This window comes from Primulina huaijiensis, unplaced genomic scaffold (assembly GCF_012295235.1).
Source record: "Primulina huaijiensis isolate GDHJ02 unplaced genomic scaffold, ASM1229523v2 scaffold3245, whole genome shotgun sequence".
In the NCBI taxonomy this organism is placed as follows: domain Eukaryota; kingdom Viridiplantae; phylum Streptophyta; class Magnoliopsida; order Lamiales; family Gesneriaceae; genus Primulina; species Primulina huaijiensis.
This window is the reverse complement of record NW_027357612.1, coordinates 134,713-149,037: the sequence shown is the minus strand read 5'-3', so window position 1 is coordinate 149,037 and position 14,325 is coordinate 134,713. Positions and strand designations below refer to the sequence as shown.

The following is a 14,325-nucleotide window of genomic DNA, read 5'->3' as shown; positions in this document are numbered from 1 at the left end:
TGAACATAATAATTTGGTAATATAATTTCAACAAAGGTCGGCTCCTGCACTTGAGCTCGGCCCAACACTTAATAATTTGGTAATATAATTTCAACAAAGGTCGGCTCCTGCACTTGAGCTCGGCCCAACACTTAATAATTTGGTAATATAATTTCAACAAAGGTCATCCCGAGAGAGGTCGGCCGCGATGCCGGGTTCGGCCCAAAACGACAAAATACTAACCAGATGAGGTCTCGCTGAGTTAGGGGTCGGCTCGGCCATGGAGGCTCGGACCAATACTTGTCAAGAAAATAACCAGATCAGGTCTTGCCGAGTTAGGGCTCGGCTCGGCCATAGGAGCTCGGCCATGCATTCGTAAAAATAGCAACCGAATGAATGTCCTTGTCGAGCCGACATGATCTCTGGAGTTCTTGAGTAGAGATCGGGTAAAAACCCTTGTAAACTTGGCGAGACCAAGATGAGGTGAGCTCTGAAGCTCCTGAAATGACTTAGGGTGAAACCCTTANTGAAAACCCTTAGACTTGGAGTAACCAAGATGAGGTGAGCTCTGAGGCTCCTGACCTGACTTAGGGTGAAACCCCTTGACTTGGCGTAACCAAGATGAGGTGAGCTCTGAAGCTCCTGAACTGTGTTCGGGTGAAAACCCTTTGACTTGGCGTAGACAAGATGAGGTGAGCTCTGAAGCTCCTGAACTGACTTAGGGTGAAACCCCGTGACTTGGCGTAACCAAGATGAGGTGAGCACTGAAGCTCCTGACCTGCGATCGGGTGAAACCCCTTTGACTTGGAGTAGCCAAGATGAGGTGAGCTCTGAAGCTCCTGAACTGAGATCGGGTGAAAACCCTGAGACTTGGCGTAGCCAAGATGAGGTGAGCTCTGACGCTCCTGAACTGAGATCGGGTGAAAACCCTGTGACTTGGCGTAGCCAAGATGAGGTGAGCTCTGACGCTCCTGAACTGAGATCGGGTGAAAACCCTGTGACTTGGCGTAGCCAAGATGAGGTGAGCTCTGAGGCTCCTGAACTGACTTAGGGTGAAACCCCGTGACTTGGCGTAACCAAGATGAGGTGAGCTCTGAAGCTCCTGAACTGACTTAGGGTGAAACTCTTTGACTTGGTGTATCCAAGATGAGGTGAGCTCGGGGCTCCTGAACTGATTTAGGGTGAAAACCCTTGACTTGGAGTGACCAAGAGGAGGGGAGCTCCGAAGCTCCTGAACTTAGATCGGGTGAAAACCCTTTGACTTGGCGTATCCAAGATGGGGTGAGCTCGGGGCTCCTGAACTGATTTAGGGTGAAAACCCTTGACTTGGAGTAACCAAGATGAGGTGAGCTCCGAAGCTCCTGAACTGAGATCGGGTGAAAACCCTTTGACTTGGCGTATCCAAGATGAGGTGAGCTCGGGGCTCCTGAACTGACTTAGGGTGAAAACTCTTGACTTGGCGTAACCAAGATGAGGTGAGCTCTGAAGCTCCTGAAATGACTTAGGGTGAAACCCTGACTTGGCGTGACCAAGATGAGGTGAGCTCTAAAGCTCCTGAACTGACTTAGGGTGAAACCCTTTATCTGCAATATTAATCTCTAACCAAAATGCATAATTTTATTAATGTCTAAATAAAGCATTAAAACCTGATGTCATTGCAACAAGAGTAAACGACAATAAATATATAAAAACTAAAGTCCTAACACCATCTAAGCATAGTATTTGCGGAGGTGATAAGCATTCCATGGCCTCTTTAATTTCTTCCCTGTCCAGTCTTCTAAGTAATAAGCACCCGAGCTGAGCTTCTCCACCACTTTGAACGGCCCTTCCCATCTTGGATCTAGCTTTCCGACCTTCTCTTCTTGAACCTTCTTCCAAACTAGGTCTCCGACCTGGAAGCTCCTCTGAATCACTTTCTTATTGTAGGATTGGGCTATGCGTCTTTTGTAAGCTTCCATTCTTATGGCCGCCGCTTCCCTCTTTTCTTCTAGGAAGTCCAAATCCGCTGCTCGCCTCTCATTGTTCTGCTCATCATAGAATATTACTCGGGATGTCTCTTCGCCAATCTCTGCCGGAAGCACTGCCTCGTTTCCATAAACCAGGCTGAAAGGCGTCTCCCCGGTGCCAATCTTTGGGGTAGTCCGATATGACCACAGGACACTGGGGAGTTCCTCCACCCAATTACCTTTCGCGCTCCCAAGTCGGGTCTTAAGGCTCTGCACCAAGGATCTATTGGTGACCTCCACTTGTCCATTACACTGAGGGTAGGCCACAGAGGTGAAGTGCTGTTGAATCTTCATCTCTTTGCACCAGGCTTGGATCCGGCTTCCTTGAAACTGTCTTCCATTATCAGATATCAGCTTCCTCGGGACCCCAAACCTGCAGACAATATTCTTCCAGAGAAATTTGAGTACCTCATTTTCAGTTATCTTGGATAAAGCCTCGGCCTCGACCCATTTTGAAAAGTAATCAATAGCAACAAGCAAGAACTTCTTCTGGGCAGGAGCTGGGGGAAAAGGTCCCACAATGTCGATTCCCCATTGGTCAAACGGGCAGGCTGCCACAATACTCTTCATTAATGCGGCGGGCTGATGTTGGAGCTTCGCATGACGTTGGCAACTGTTGCATGAGACAACAATGGCTAGAGCGTCTTTCAGCATAGTGGGCCAGAAATAACCGGCCAGAAGTGCTTTCCGTGCCAGAAAGTAAGATCCCAAGTGATTCCCGCAACAGCCCTCATGAATCTCCCTTAGCACGTAGCTAGATTGCTTGGGACCCAAGCACTTGAGAAGAGGTTGTGAGAGTGATCTCTTGTATAGATCTCCATTGACAACTATAAACCGAAGGCTCCTTCGCTTCATTCTGTATGCCTTTTTTGGGTCTTTAGGGAGCACCCCATTTTTCATATAATCCAATAATTCAGAGCGCCAGTCTTCGTCCTCGGATTCCGGAGATGGATAGTACAGAGAAGGACTTAGCTCTACTTGGACTACCACATCTCTTGATTTCCAACTGTGAAGTGAGCTTGCCATTTTGGCAAGGGAGTCGGCCCCCTCATTCTCCTCCCTAGGGATTTGCTTAAACACGAGTTCCGTAAAGAGTTCTTTGGCCGCCTCCACTGCCTTTACATACTCCATCAGTCTTTCATTCTTGATACCATAAGTTCCATTCATTTGATGGGCCACCAACTGAGAGTCAGAAAAAATGTGAACCCGAGCAGCCCCGACCTGCCGTGCCGCTCTTAGACCTGCTAAAACCGCCTCATACTCTGCCTCATTGTTGGATGCCCTGAAGTCTAGTCTCACAGCCAACTTTAGTTCATCTCCTTTCGGAGAGATCAATAACACACCGACTCCACTGCCTTCATTGGTGGACGAACCATCCACATATACTTTCCAAAGATCTTCTATTTCGACATGTAGAGTTTCAGCAAGAAAATCAGCCAAGGCCTGCGCTTTTATTGCGGTCCTGGGTCCATATTGAATGTCGTACTCCCCCAGTTCCGTGGTCCATTTCACTAGCCTTCCCGAGATATCGGCATGAGTCATTATCTTCCCGAGAGGGCTGTTAGTGAGGACCATAATGGGGTGAGAAAGGAAGTATGGCCTTAGTCTTCGAGCTGTTGTGACCAAAGCTAGAGCAAGTTTCTCTACCACTGTATACCTGAGCTCTGCCCCTTGAGCGCATGAGAGATGTAATATACGGGACTCTGTTCCGTACCTCTTTGCCTGATTAAAACTGAGCTTACAGCCGTTTCCATGGCCGAGAGATAAACAAACAGTTGTTCTCCTGGAGCTGGTTTGGCAAGTATGGGGAGCTCAGCCAAGTAATTCTTTAAATCATCGAAGGCCTTTACACATTCTTCATCCCACTCAAACTTCTTAGCTTTCCTGAGAATACGGAAGAAAGGCAGACTTCGATGTGCTGCTCTTGAAATGAATCTCGACAAAGCTGTGATTCTCCCGGCAAGATTCTGAACCTCCCGGAGATTCCCGGGAGGCAACATAGATTGAATGGCCTTCACTTTCTCGGGGTTGGCTTCAATCCCTCTTTCTGTTACCATATATCCCAGAAACTTTCCGCTCTTGACCCCAAAGGTGCACTTCCGGGGGTTCAGCTTCAGCCCATAGGTTCTTAGGGTGGCAAAGGTCTCATAGAGGTCTTTTATGAGGTCGGTGGAACCCTTGGATTTTACTAGACTATCATCCACATAGACCTCCACATTTCTTCCAACCTGAGCTGAAAAAACCTTGTCCATGAGCCTTTGATAAGTGGCTCCTGTATTTTTTAACCCGAAAGGCATTACCACATAACAGAATGTCCCTTCGGAGGTGATGAAGCTTACTTTATCCTGGTCTTCCTCCGTTAATGGTATCTGATGGTATCCCTGATAAGCATCCATTAGACACAAGTATTGATGACCTGCAGTGGAGTCGACCAGTTGGTCGATCCTCGGTAAAGGATAACAATCTTTCGGGCAAGCTTTGTTAAGAACTCTGAAGTCGACACACATCCTCCATTTTCCAGAGCTCTTAGGGACCAGGACAACATTTGACAACCATGTTGGGAAAAAGACCTCCCGTATGTGTCCTGCTCTAAGAAGCTCGCCCACCTGCTCCTTTATTATCTTGTCTTTTTCGGGGCTGAAGTGCCTCTTCTTCTGTTTAACTGGTCGAGCTTCAGGAAGGATATTAAGACGGTGCTCCATGATTGCCGGGCTGACCCCTTGAAGCTCTTGAGGACACCAGGCGAACACGTCTGGATTAGCCTTTAAACAAGCCAACAAATCATTCTTAGTTTCAGGATCCAGGTCGGCCGCCACCCTTACGTGCTGCTGAGATCCTATTTCCACCATCTCTGGTTCTTCCTCTGATATGAGTTGAGCCTCCTTTCTGGAGATCATTCTTTTTTGAGTTTCAATCACCCCTACCTCAGTTCGGGACCTCTTCAATTCAACCTTTACCTCATCCACATAGCAGCGGCGTGAGGACTTCTGATCTCCACATACAACTCCCACATGGCTCCCCGAAGGATATTTTAACTTTTGATGATAAGTAGAACTCACAGCTCGGAAGTCAACCAGGGCCGGTCGACCCAATATCCCGTTGTACGAAGAGGGGGCATCTACCACAGTAAAACAACTCATCTTCGTGATGCGATGTGGTCCAGTTCCCAAAGACAAGGGAAGCATGATTTGTCCAATGGTTTGGACTGCGTGCCCCGTGAAGCCAAATAAAGGCGTAGAGATGGGGTCATACTCGAACCCTTCCACTTTCATTTGATCAAGGGTCTTTTTGAAAAGAATGTTCACTGAGCTTCCGGTGTCCACAAAGATTCTCGCCACCTCATTATTGTCCACCGTGAGAGTTACTAGCAAGGCATCGTTATGGGGTGCCATAATACCTTTCAGGTCCTCGGGCCCGAAGCTGATGGTGGGATCGGATTTGGGAGCTAGGTCTACTCCCAGGCTCTCCAATCTCCTACCGTGGGCTTTCCGAGCCCTTCCTGAATCACCATCGGCTGCACCACCAGATATCATGTGTATTATACCTCGGGTCGTGTCATTGGCTATTTGTTCGACTTGAGGTCCCTGTTGCTGCTGAGGGCCTGCTCGGCCCCCTTGGTTGAGTCGGTCCTCTCTGGGTGGTCTCTGATTTACCCAGGGGGGTCCTCGCCCTCTCCTGTCCTCTCGGTACCTTCCTTCTGATCGGACTAATAAGTTCTTCATGTGAGGATCCCTCTGCATGATCCTCTGCACCTCTTCTCCCAGTCTCTGGCAGTCATTGGTAATGTGACCGTATTCTTGATGGAATTCACAGAACTTATCCGAGGGAGGTAACCGTGGCCCTTTTTCGGCTTGTTTTGGGCGTTCTAACTTCCTCCTCTCTTCTCAGATTGCCATGGCTCTTTCCAGACTCATAGCCAATGGGGCATAAGGGAAAGGTCCTGGGACTCGGCCTCGTTCATCTGATCTTTCCGCAGGCCTCTTCCTGCTCGGCTCAACTTTTTCCTTTCCCTTGTCTCTGTCTCCCGGCCTGCCGTCCGTACGTTTTTGTCTCTGTGCATCCTCAAGGTTCACATATTTCTCGGCTCGGCTAAGGAGCTCATCATAGCTGTGGGGGGGCTTTTTTACCAAAGAATTAAAGAACTGTCCCCCACGAAGGCCTTGTGTGAAGGCATTTACCAGGGTTTCGGTGGCTGCAGCTGGGACCTCCAAGGCTGCGGCATTAAACCGTTTGATGAAATCCCTCAATGAGTCCGCGTCACTCTGTTTCACATTGAACAAACCCAGGGAGGTCTTCAAATATCTTTTGCTGGTGGCATATTGGATCATGAAGACAGTACTAAATTCCCGAAAACTGGTGATGGAATGCGGTGGCAGTAGATCGAACCACCTCTGAGCCGGTCCTACCAGGGTGGTAAGGAAGACTCGGCATTTCACCCCATCTGAGTATCTGTGGAGCAGGGCAGCATTATTAAACCTCCCCAAATGTTCTTCGGGGTCGGTACTTCCGTCGTAATCTCTAACTGTTGGCTGGCGAAAGTTGGGCGGGAGGTCCTCGTTCAGTATTTCTGGAGAGAGCGGGCTTTCCCTGTCCAGCATAGGAGGTCGACCTCCCATTTGCCGGCCAAGCCTTCTGATTTCCTCCCACGTGGCTTCTAGATGCTCGGGAGGAGGAGGAGGAGGGTTAGGTGGTTGTTGCGGTGGAGGTGATGGGGACCGATTCCGACGGAGGGCCTCATCCACGGATCTGTTAATCAGCTGGGCAAGTTGGTCTAGGGTAAGATCAGCCACTCCTCTCCCTTGACACCCCCCAGGACCTCCTCGCCCACCCCTAGGGCCTGTTCTTAAACCTCTTCGTCCCCGCATGTCTTACGTCTTCTCAGTATCTTCCCACAGTCGGCGCCAATTGATGTTGCTAAAATCGGTGATGGTACCTGGGAGGTCGGATCTTTGCTTAGAGAGCTCGGATCAAACTTTGGAACGATGGCTGGGAGCTCGGATCTTCAGTTGGGAGCTCGGATCAGACTCTCGAAATCTGTAAACACAAACAAGAACGTTAGAAGGGGGCCGGAAGGCTGTTCTGGCGTAGCCCCTCCGACGCTCAAGTCAGAGAATAGAAAATTGAGAGAGTAATGTGTGTGCTAAGAGAATGTGAATATATGAATGAATAAATAATGAACGAAACCTGGTATTTATAGGAGAACAATAGAGTCCTGATTTTGGTAGATTTAGATCCTCAGAATCTTGCAAGATTTGGTTAGATTCTGTGAAAGATTCGGTCATATCTTCTAGATTTCGATTATATTTTTGTGGGTTCTTGCTGAGATGTGAAAACGCCGCCTATTTTCCTGGGAGGTCGGCTCGGGAACTCTTGGGAGCTCGGCCGGGGAGCTCGACATGGGAGCTCGGCCATATTTTTTAAGCCTCGCTTATGGGTATTTGGGAGGTCGGCTTGGATGACCTCCCGGATGAGGTGCCGGCCTGCAGCTGGCTTGGCCCGAGTTCCTGGTCACCTGGCCTTCCACTGTCTGGGCCACCGAGGGGAGGCCGAGGCCATCCCCGACCCTGGGGTATCATCTGTAAAACTAAATCTCGCAATATTTGTACGTTTTATAAGTTGTCGGCCGGAGATCTAACTAAATAACCAAGGTCTAGCATGACGGAGGCACAAATGCAAGAAGTAACAAGACCAAACGAAATTACATATAGAAAGGAATTGCGTTGAGAGAATTGACCTCCAAAGTCCAAACGTGCTGATACAGAGGGAATAGCTCTACATTTTTAGCTCAATACAATCTGCAGAATATTTTTTCCGTAAACTGGTGTTTTCCCAATAAATATCATAAAAAGAAAGAAAAATAACCAGAGTATTTGCAATTCTTTGTGGAATTTATGGAGGTCATCGGAAGTGGATAAAATCTGTTTCTTCAGTGCCACTTTGTACCATCAAGAATGGCTCCGTAAACCACACTCTCCGCCCCTTGAAACCAAAAATCCAGAAAATCCCAGTTGATGTTTAAGCAAAAAGTTAACAGATAGCTTAAATACGACTATACGATCCTCGAAAATATAATGGTAAGTGGATTATTTCACCCCTACCTCGGGCAATTGGGGAAGTAATGGAGTAAGAAGAAGAGTGGAGATGAAGAGGGATCGTCTGACTGTGGCAGCAACCTCGAATGCAATTGTTTGGTCCCATAATTTCCAACACCATTTTCTTTGATTTATGTTCTTGAGGGATCACCAGGATGAAAAAATGGGATCGAGTGAGTTCCTTGAATTAGCTACACCACACAATACGCCATTGAACAGAAACTGGGATTATCATCTGAGGAAGCCATAATCCTGTTATTCCTATTTGGAATCGAAACCGAAATTGCTGTGATTTGATTCCCATTATTCAAAATTAAGTCAGAAAATAAAATTGAAACCAAACCAAAATGGAACAATATATTAAAGTCATAATTAGAACCTTAAATCTAGTTTTAATCTTTTGTAATTTTTTTATGATTTACAAGCAAGCATATTTAATCATTCAAAAAAAAAAAAAGCAAGCATATTTAATTGATTTCTATAAGTTAAGTTTTGATTTTTTTTTCTTTCGTTAAAAAGATTCTTTTTGATATAATTACTGAGCAATTAATTTTATTTAATTTGATGACCACTTGAGCTAAAGACTCAAATCATAGAATAGATCGTTCATAACATGGTCTCATGGATCTTTATTCGTGAGACGGATCAATCATGTTTATATTTACAATAAAAATTAATATATTTGACATAAAAAGTAATATTTTTTCGTAGATGACCCATATGTGCATAATTATCACAGCCATGATTCATTAAGAAACTAAAATAAAATAGACACGAGAGTACACCAAGAGATACAAAAACCACTTCACATTTCAAATTTTCTCGGACGTTACATGAACATCTGGTGATCTAATCTCATCTACACTATCCTGCAAATTGCTAAAGCTTTGACAAATGGTCAACACTTGAGCAACCGATCCTATAAATTATAATTCTATGTTCTTGGAAGATTTTTCAAGGCATAGACCATATTGCAAAAAACAGCCTGAGTAGTTGGATCATATTTCGTTCATGCTTTATGGTATGTGCGAGAAGAAACTCCCTGCAGAAGTCTGACGAACCCCAAGAAACTGAGCTTTCCATCCGAGTGTCGAATCCAGTCCTGCAGAACCACATGAACAGGTACGGATGGACTGAGTCCAAGCTCCTGTTCAAAAGGCGATAAAGGTTAGAAATTTCTTAAATTAACGAAAAGCAGAAATGAGAATTTGCAACATCATCGATTGGCTATTGAACCAATCTAAACAGGGGCGGATCCAGAAATTAGGGAGATATGGGAAAGATGGAGCAGACATGGCAAACTACATGGACTTGGAAGTTTGAGGAGCAAAACTTACAGTTTTATAAAAAATAGATAAAAAAATTTCAAAAAACAAATGTGATGACTGGACTCCCCCCCTGAATCTAAAGCCTTGAAACATCGATGCAGGAAGATCTTTATAACTTAAGGAAGGCTAAATTCTAGTCCCGAACATGTTTCAAGCAGAGGTCGTACGTTTTTCCATGCCTCTATGCATGTGCATGTGGATGTGCATGCGGGCAAATGTGTCATGTGTGTGAAAAAGTTAATAGAACGAAGAGGGGGAGGAATACTGGGGCAAGTTCCTCTATCTTAATGGGCCTGTTTCCATCCTTCTCAAACAATTCGTAGGCAAGGCGTGCGTGTTGCTCCCAGGTTTCCATTCCTTCCAGGTGATGTACACTTGTGGCTGCTGCACAAAATTCTTCAAAATCCAATTTTCCGTATTGAAGAGAACTCACCTGATTGACACATGAAAATATCATTTTCATCACCAGTATGATTGTAAGCCTTGTGACGATAGATGATCTGTAAAAATATATGACAATCAACGTTTGAAAGAGAAATAGGTTGCCCAGAGTATTACCGTATTGACATAATCCAGAACCCGTGAGTCCTTCATTGCATCAGTGGAGTTCTTTGACATAACCTGCAACCGAATAAATAAAATCAGTAAAGTAAGATAAATGAGTAAAAAGACCAAAAACAGAGAAATAGAGAGACTGAGAGAGAGAGATGACCGTTTTAAAATTCTGTGGGTATATAAATCCGCTTTTACTTGGTCCTAGCAATTGGAACTGTTCCCTTAGATAGGCTAACTGAGGTACCGACAACGTTCTTGCAAGTGCCTGTTTCAATGGCCGAACAGGTTTCTTAGTTAATACTTAATCATATGAGCCACTAGTAACATTTTCACTGAAAATAAAGTTGAAATGCTAAAAGACGGTACAAGAGAACACAAGCCACAATATTACTGAAAATATTGATTGATGGATTACTGGTGAGTGTTTTCTTACTACAGTAAAATATACATACCCTTAAAGCCGTCTTTCTCAGAGAAGAGGAACATATATAAGCTTTTACTAGCTTATATATAATCATATCCAGCGGGATCTTCATAGAGTGATGGCCAGCCAGCCATGGATGACCTATAAATTAAAAACTTCACCAACATATTTGGGTACAAAGTTATAAACACTAGATTTTCTTGGGGACTCCCTGGAAAGACCAGTTTAGGCATCCCGTTTTGGATAAAACAGAGTCCATCATAAAATTTTCCACCCGACTTACAAAGAGCCTGAGCTGCTGTCAGCCTTTTCCGGTAGTCTTTGTTCAATAACCTCTTCACAAAATCTATGGCATTAGAGGACAAAGAGGGCCATGGATCTTCATCAAAGCTGGGGTCAGCTTTTAGAACAGCACGGAAGATTCCAGATTCTGTCCTTGACCAGAACGGTCTGCTTCCGCAAAGAAGAATATAAGCAATTACGCCGATACTCCACATATCGGCTTCTGTTCCATATGATCTATGCAAAACTTCGGGCGCCACATAGTAAGCACTTCCAACAATATCATTCAATCGTTCATCTAAAATTATCAATCTATCTAAATTAACACCACATAAATAATGAAAAGAACAAAAAAGGTATTTAATACCAATAAACTTATTAACCTGGCTTTACATAATCAGACAGTCCAAAGTCGATGGCTTTCAAAGTAGAATGCTCGTCGTTTGATGTGAATAGAAAATTCTGAGACGATGTAAAATTCAATTATAGTTGTATAAAGTCATAAAATTCTCAACAAAAGCAGGAAAAAAATATTCAAAAAGCGTATACATTTAATTATATGAGTGCTTGAGTTTAGCTGATACATATTTCCTGGAAAATGGAAAAACCAGTAAGGCCTGCTATCAGTCTTGGAAGAAATATTTTAAGGTCAAACATCAGTTGATTAATTAAAGCCACTCCAAGGATATTTATGCAATATAAGTTAGAATTCACCAAATAAAGGAAGCTCCTGTTAGAGTAGTCCATAAAATCGAAGTATATGTCCAAACATATTTCACCTATATAAAGAGGTGATGCTTGTAATTCAAACAAATTGAGACTAATAGAGTTCAAGTAGTCAGATGTGGATATAGCCTTTTCTGGCACAACCCCGTTTATCAGTTATTATACTGCACCCATTCATTGAGACATTTTGCTACTTCAGAATAGAACCCTTTCCAGAACTAAAACTACAGAAAATAAGACCAGAATTGTCAATACATGGCTTGATGTGGCAAAACTAATAAATATCAAACTGAATAGCTTTCCTACAGGGACGGGCAAATGAGACTATTCAATGAAATAAAGGTATTATGCTACAGTATATTTGCTAGAAAAAGGAAACATACCTCGGGTTTTAGGTCACGGTGAACCACACCTTGGAGATGACAATACGCAACCACACTTAAAATCTGTACCATGACCATTTTAGCATCTTCTTCCGAGTATTTGCCACCCCTTGATCAAACAAATGTAAAATTACTTAAAAGGCAAGGCATGAAGAGGGACTTCTAAAAATGAAAAGGAAAAGGCATTAAGCTTTACCTCGCAAGTATTTTATCCAGTAATTCTCCTCCTTCACATAACCTGGAAAGAGGAAAAAAGTCTCCGGAAGTGAATATTCAGATTTTAGAGATGCCGTGCCTGAGGTTCAGAGGGGATTTGAAACATGCCAGTTGAATGAAACCACAAAAGGCAAAGATAAAGCTAGATTATATATCTCTCAGCGTCGAAAATGTACTTTGAGAAAAGGCATAGCTTTGCCACCCAGTTAATTAATTGAGGTTAACAGTCCAAAGTCAAAACTTACTCCATGACAACATAGACATTTTCTTCATCCTCGTAGGCATCATAGAATAGTACTAAGTTCTTATGTCCCGTCAGTGCACGGAGTATCTTTACTTCTCTTCTGACGTCCTCTATGGCAATAGCCGTTGTCATCTGCAAAATAATTTTGGAAGAGTTGGTTAAATAATAAGAGCTTCGTCATTTTCTCTCATCCTTCACATCATTTTTTTTATCACACAGCAAGTATCTTTTCAAATGAAAATCTTGCATCGCTTGAGAACTATCAGAATAGTGGTACTTGACTTCCATCAGAAACTTGACGAGAAATCAAAATCTTGTGTGCCAGTACAAATATGATTGTCACGAGGATAAGGATAAAAATCTCAGGATCCACCAATTAAACACTCATATAGGCCAAACTCGAAAGAGAAACCTGGTCACGAAAAAAATTGCAAAGTTCTTGAGACAATTACTTATATACAAGTGAATATCTTCAAAGATAACAAAAAACTACTCGCAAGCATTAACAGCAAATAATCTACTGACTTGATTAGTATAAAGTATTATAATGTTATAACTGTATCTTTCATCCAAAAACCATTATAAAGAAGACAAAAACATTGAAAATATCCAATTAAACATCGCCATAAACAAATATGCCAATTTATGGACAACACGACATATATCCTGAGATAAATAACTAATAATTCACTTGAAATAAATTAACTTGTAATAATTGATAAAAGCAAGAGATGGATTTTGAGCCATTTCGAATTGTACCTTTGATTTTGGAATGACTTTGGCAGCCACATCCTGCCCTTTCATACTACCCTTCTTCCCCTTAGCTGCGGAAGTGTAACCAAAATGACCCCTGCCCACCTCATCCTCAAGCTCGTAGTGGCTGTTGAAATTCTTTAAGAACCCAAAATTCTTGTCTAATTCAATGATCTCACACTCACTACCCTCTGGTATGGTGGCCTCGTTTGGCTTCAGAGAGCCATGCCTTCTTGCAAGTAAGGCTTTAATGTGCTTAGCTGGTGATGGAGGTGGGAATGGACGCTTAAGGAAGCGCAAAGGAGTTGAAAGGACACTACTAGAATGCGCGGGGGAATTCTTGAATGAACTAGGAAGTGGACTCGGGCTGTAGAATGGGAATTTGGGCGAATTGAGTGTGGCATCATTGTTATCACCAGGGATTATTGAAGTTTCAGAAAGATTTTGTGGTGGTTCGACGGGTTTTCCATGGCAAAGTCCCATTGAATCAATAACCGTATATACAAAAGATTGAATAAGTTTAAGTAAAACTAGAGGGGAAAATATGGCTACTCGTGATCACAACATTCCAAATAAGTTTTGACTTCCACAAAGAAAATAAACAAGAACGGGTGCACCAACAATGCTCAAAGACTCGATCTTTTGCATAAAAACTAAAGAAAGATACAATTTTAAAGCTTGATCAGCAGAACCCAGAAAAGGAAACGAGAGAACTTAATAAGAAAACGTAGTTCAAGGCAAATCAACGCGGAAAAGAGAAGCACGAGAAGGGAAAAGGGAGAAATAAAATATAACTTCTAGAGATGATGAACGAATGGGAATGGGTTATACCTATGACCTTTCAATGATGAATGCAAAAAATAAAAAGAAGAATCATAATAAGAGTGAATAAACTAGCTTAAGATACGCGTAGAAACAAGAGCTTTGGAATCACTCAAAGCATGAAATAGAGGATACCTAAAGTAAAAGATGCAAAAAAAAAATGCAATAAGTGAAGGAATATGAACCAGAAAAAGAACATAAAAGTGAGAAAAGAGTTGATCAGAGTATGCAAGAAAGCAGAGATGAAGGTGAAAGAAGCCCAACGACCTCTCTTCCTTCGCTTTTTAAAGCCAAATTGTAATTAAGAATTCACCCTTATAACTTATAATCTAGAAAATTTATCGTTTTATACATACAATATATGTAATCCTAGTAATGGATTTTCTTGATTGTTTTATTTAGATTAGATGATTTGAGTGAATATTGTTAAGAGGGGCCCATAATTAATGAAGTGATAATAATGGGAGTGCGGTTTAAGTTTGGATGGTTCCAGCCTCTTTTACTGAGGGAGACCG

General features: G+C 43.1%; 1 protein-coding gene and 1 long non-coding RNA gene across 2 annotated transcripts in view; both read right to left on the bottom strand.

Annotated features, from left to right (window-relative positions):
* LOC140968114 (uncharacterized) overlaps positions 1-8,407 on the bottom strand; it is a 13,988-nt gene extending 5,581 nt beyond the window's left edge. Inside the window, exons 1-3 of the long non-coding RNA XR_012173705.1 lie at positions 8,084-8,407; positions 7,848-7,964; positions 7,720-7,780 (exon numbers count right to left, since the gene is read on the bottom strand). This is a non-coding gene — a long non-coding RNA (uncharacterized lncRNA). The remainder of the gene's footprint in view (positions 1-7,719; positions 7,781-7,847; positions 7,965-8,083) is intronic.
* A 602-nt stretch (positions 8,408-9,009) lies between these two features.
* LOC140968105 (CDPK-related kinase 1-like) lies at positions 9,010-14,123 on the bottom strand. Its single transcript, XM_073428950.1, has 11 exons — positions 12,995-14,123; positions 12,237-12,367; positions 11,972-12,013; positions 11,776-11,884; positions 11,050-11,128; positions 10,668-10,964; positions 10,413-10,525; positions 10,118-10,225; positions 9,964-10,026; positions 9,671-9,838; positions 9,010-9,224 (listed from the first exon to the last, which is right to left on the bottom strand). Exons 1-11 carry the CDS (start codon positions 13,469-13,471, stop codon positions 9,087-9,089), a joined length of 1,725 nt encoding a protein of 574 aa, XP_073285051.1. The 5' UTR covers positions 13,472-14,123; the 3' UTR covers positions 9,010-9,086.
* Positions 14,124-14,325: the final 202 nt, after the last annotated feature.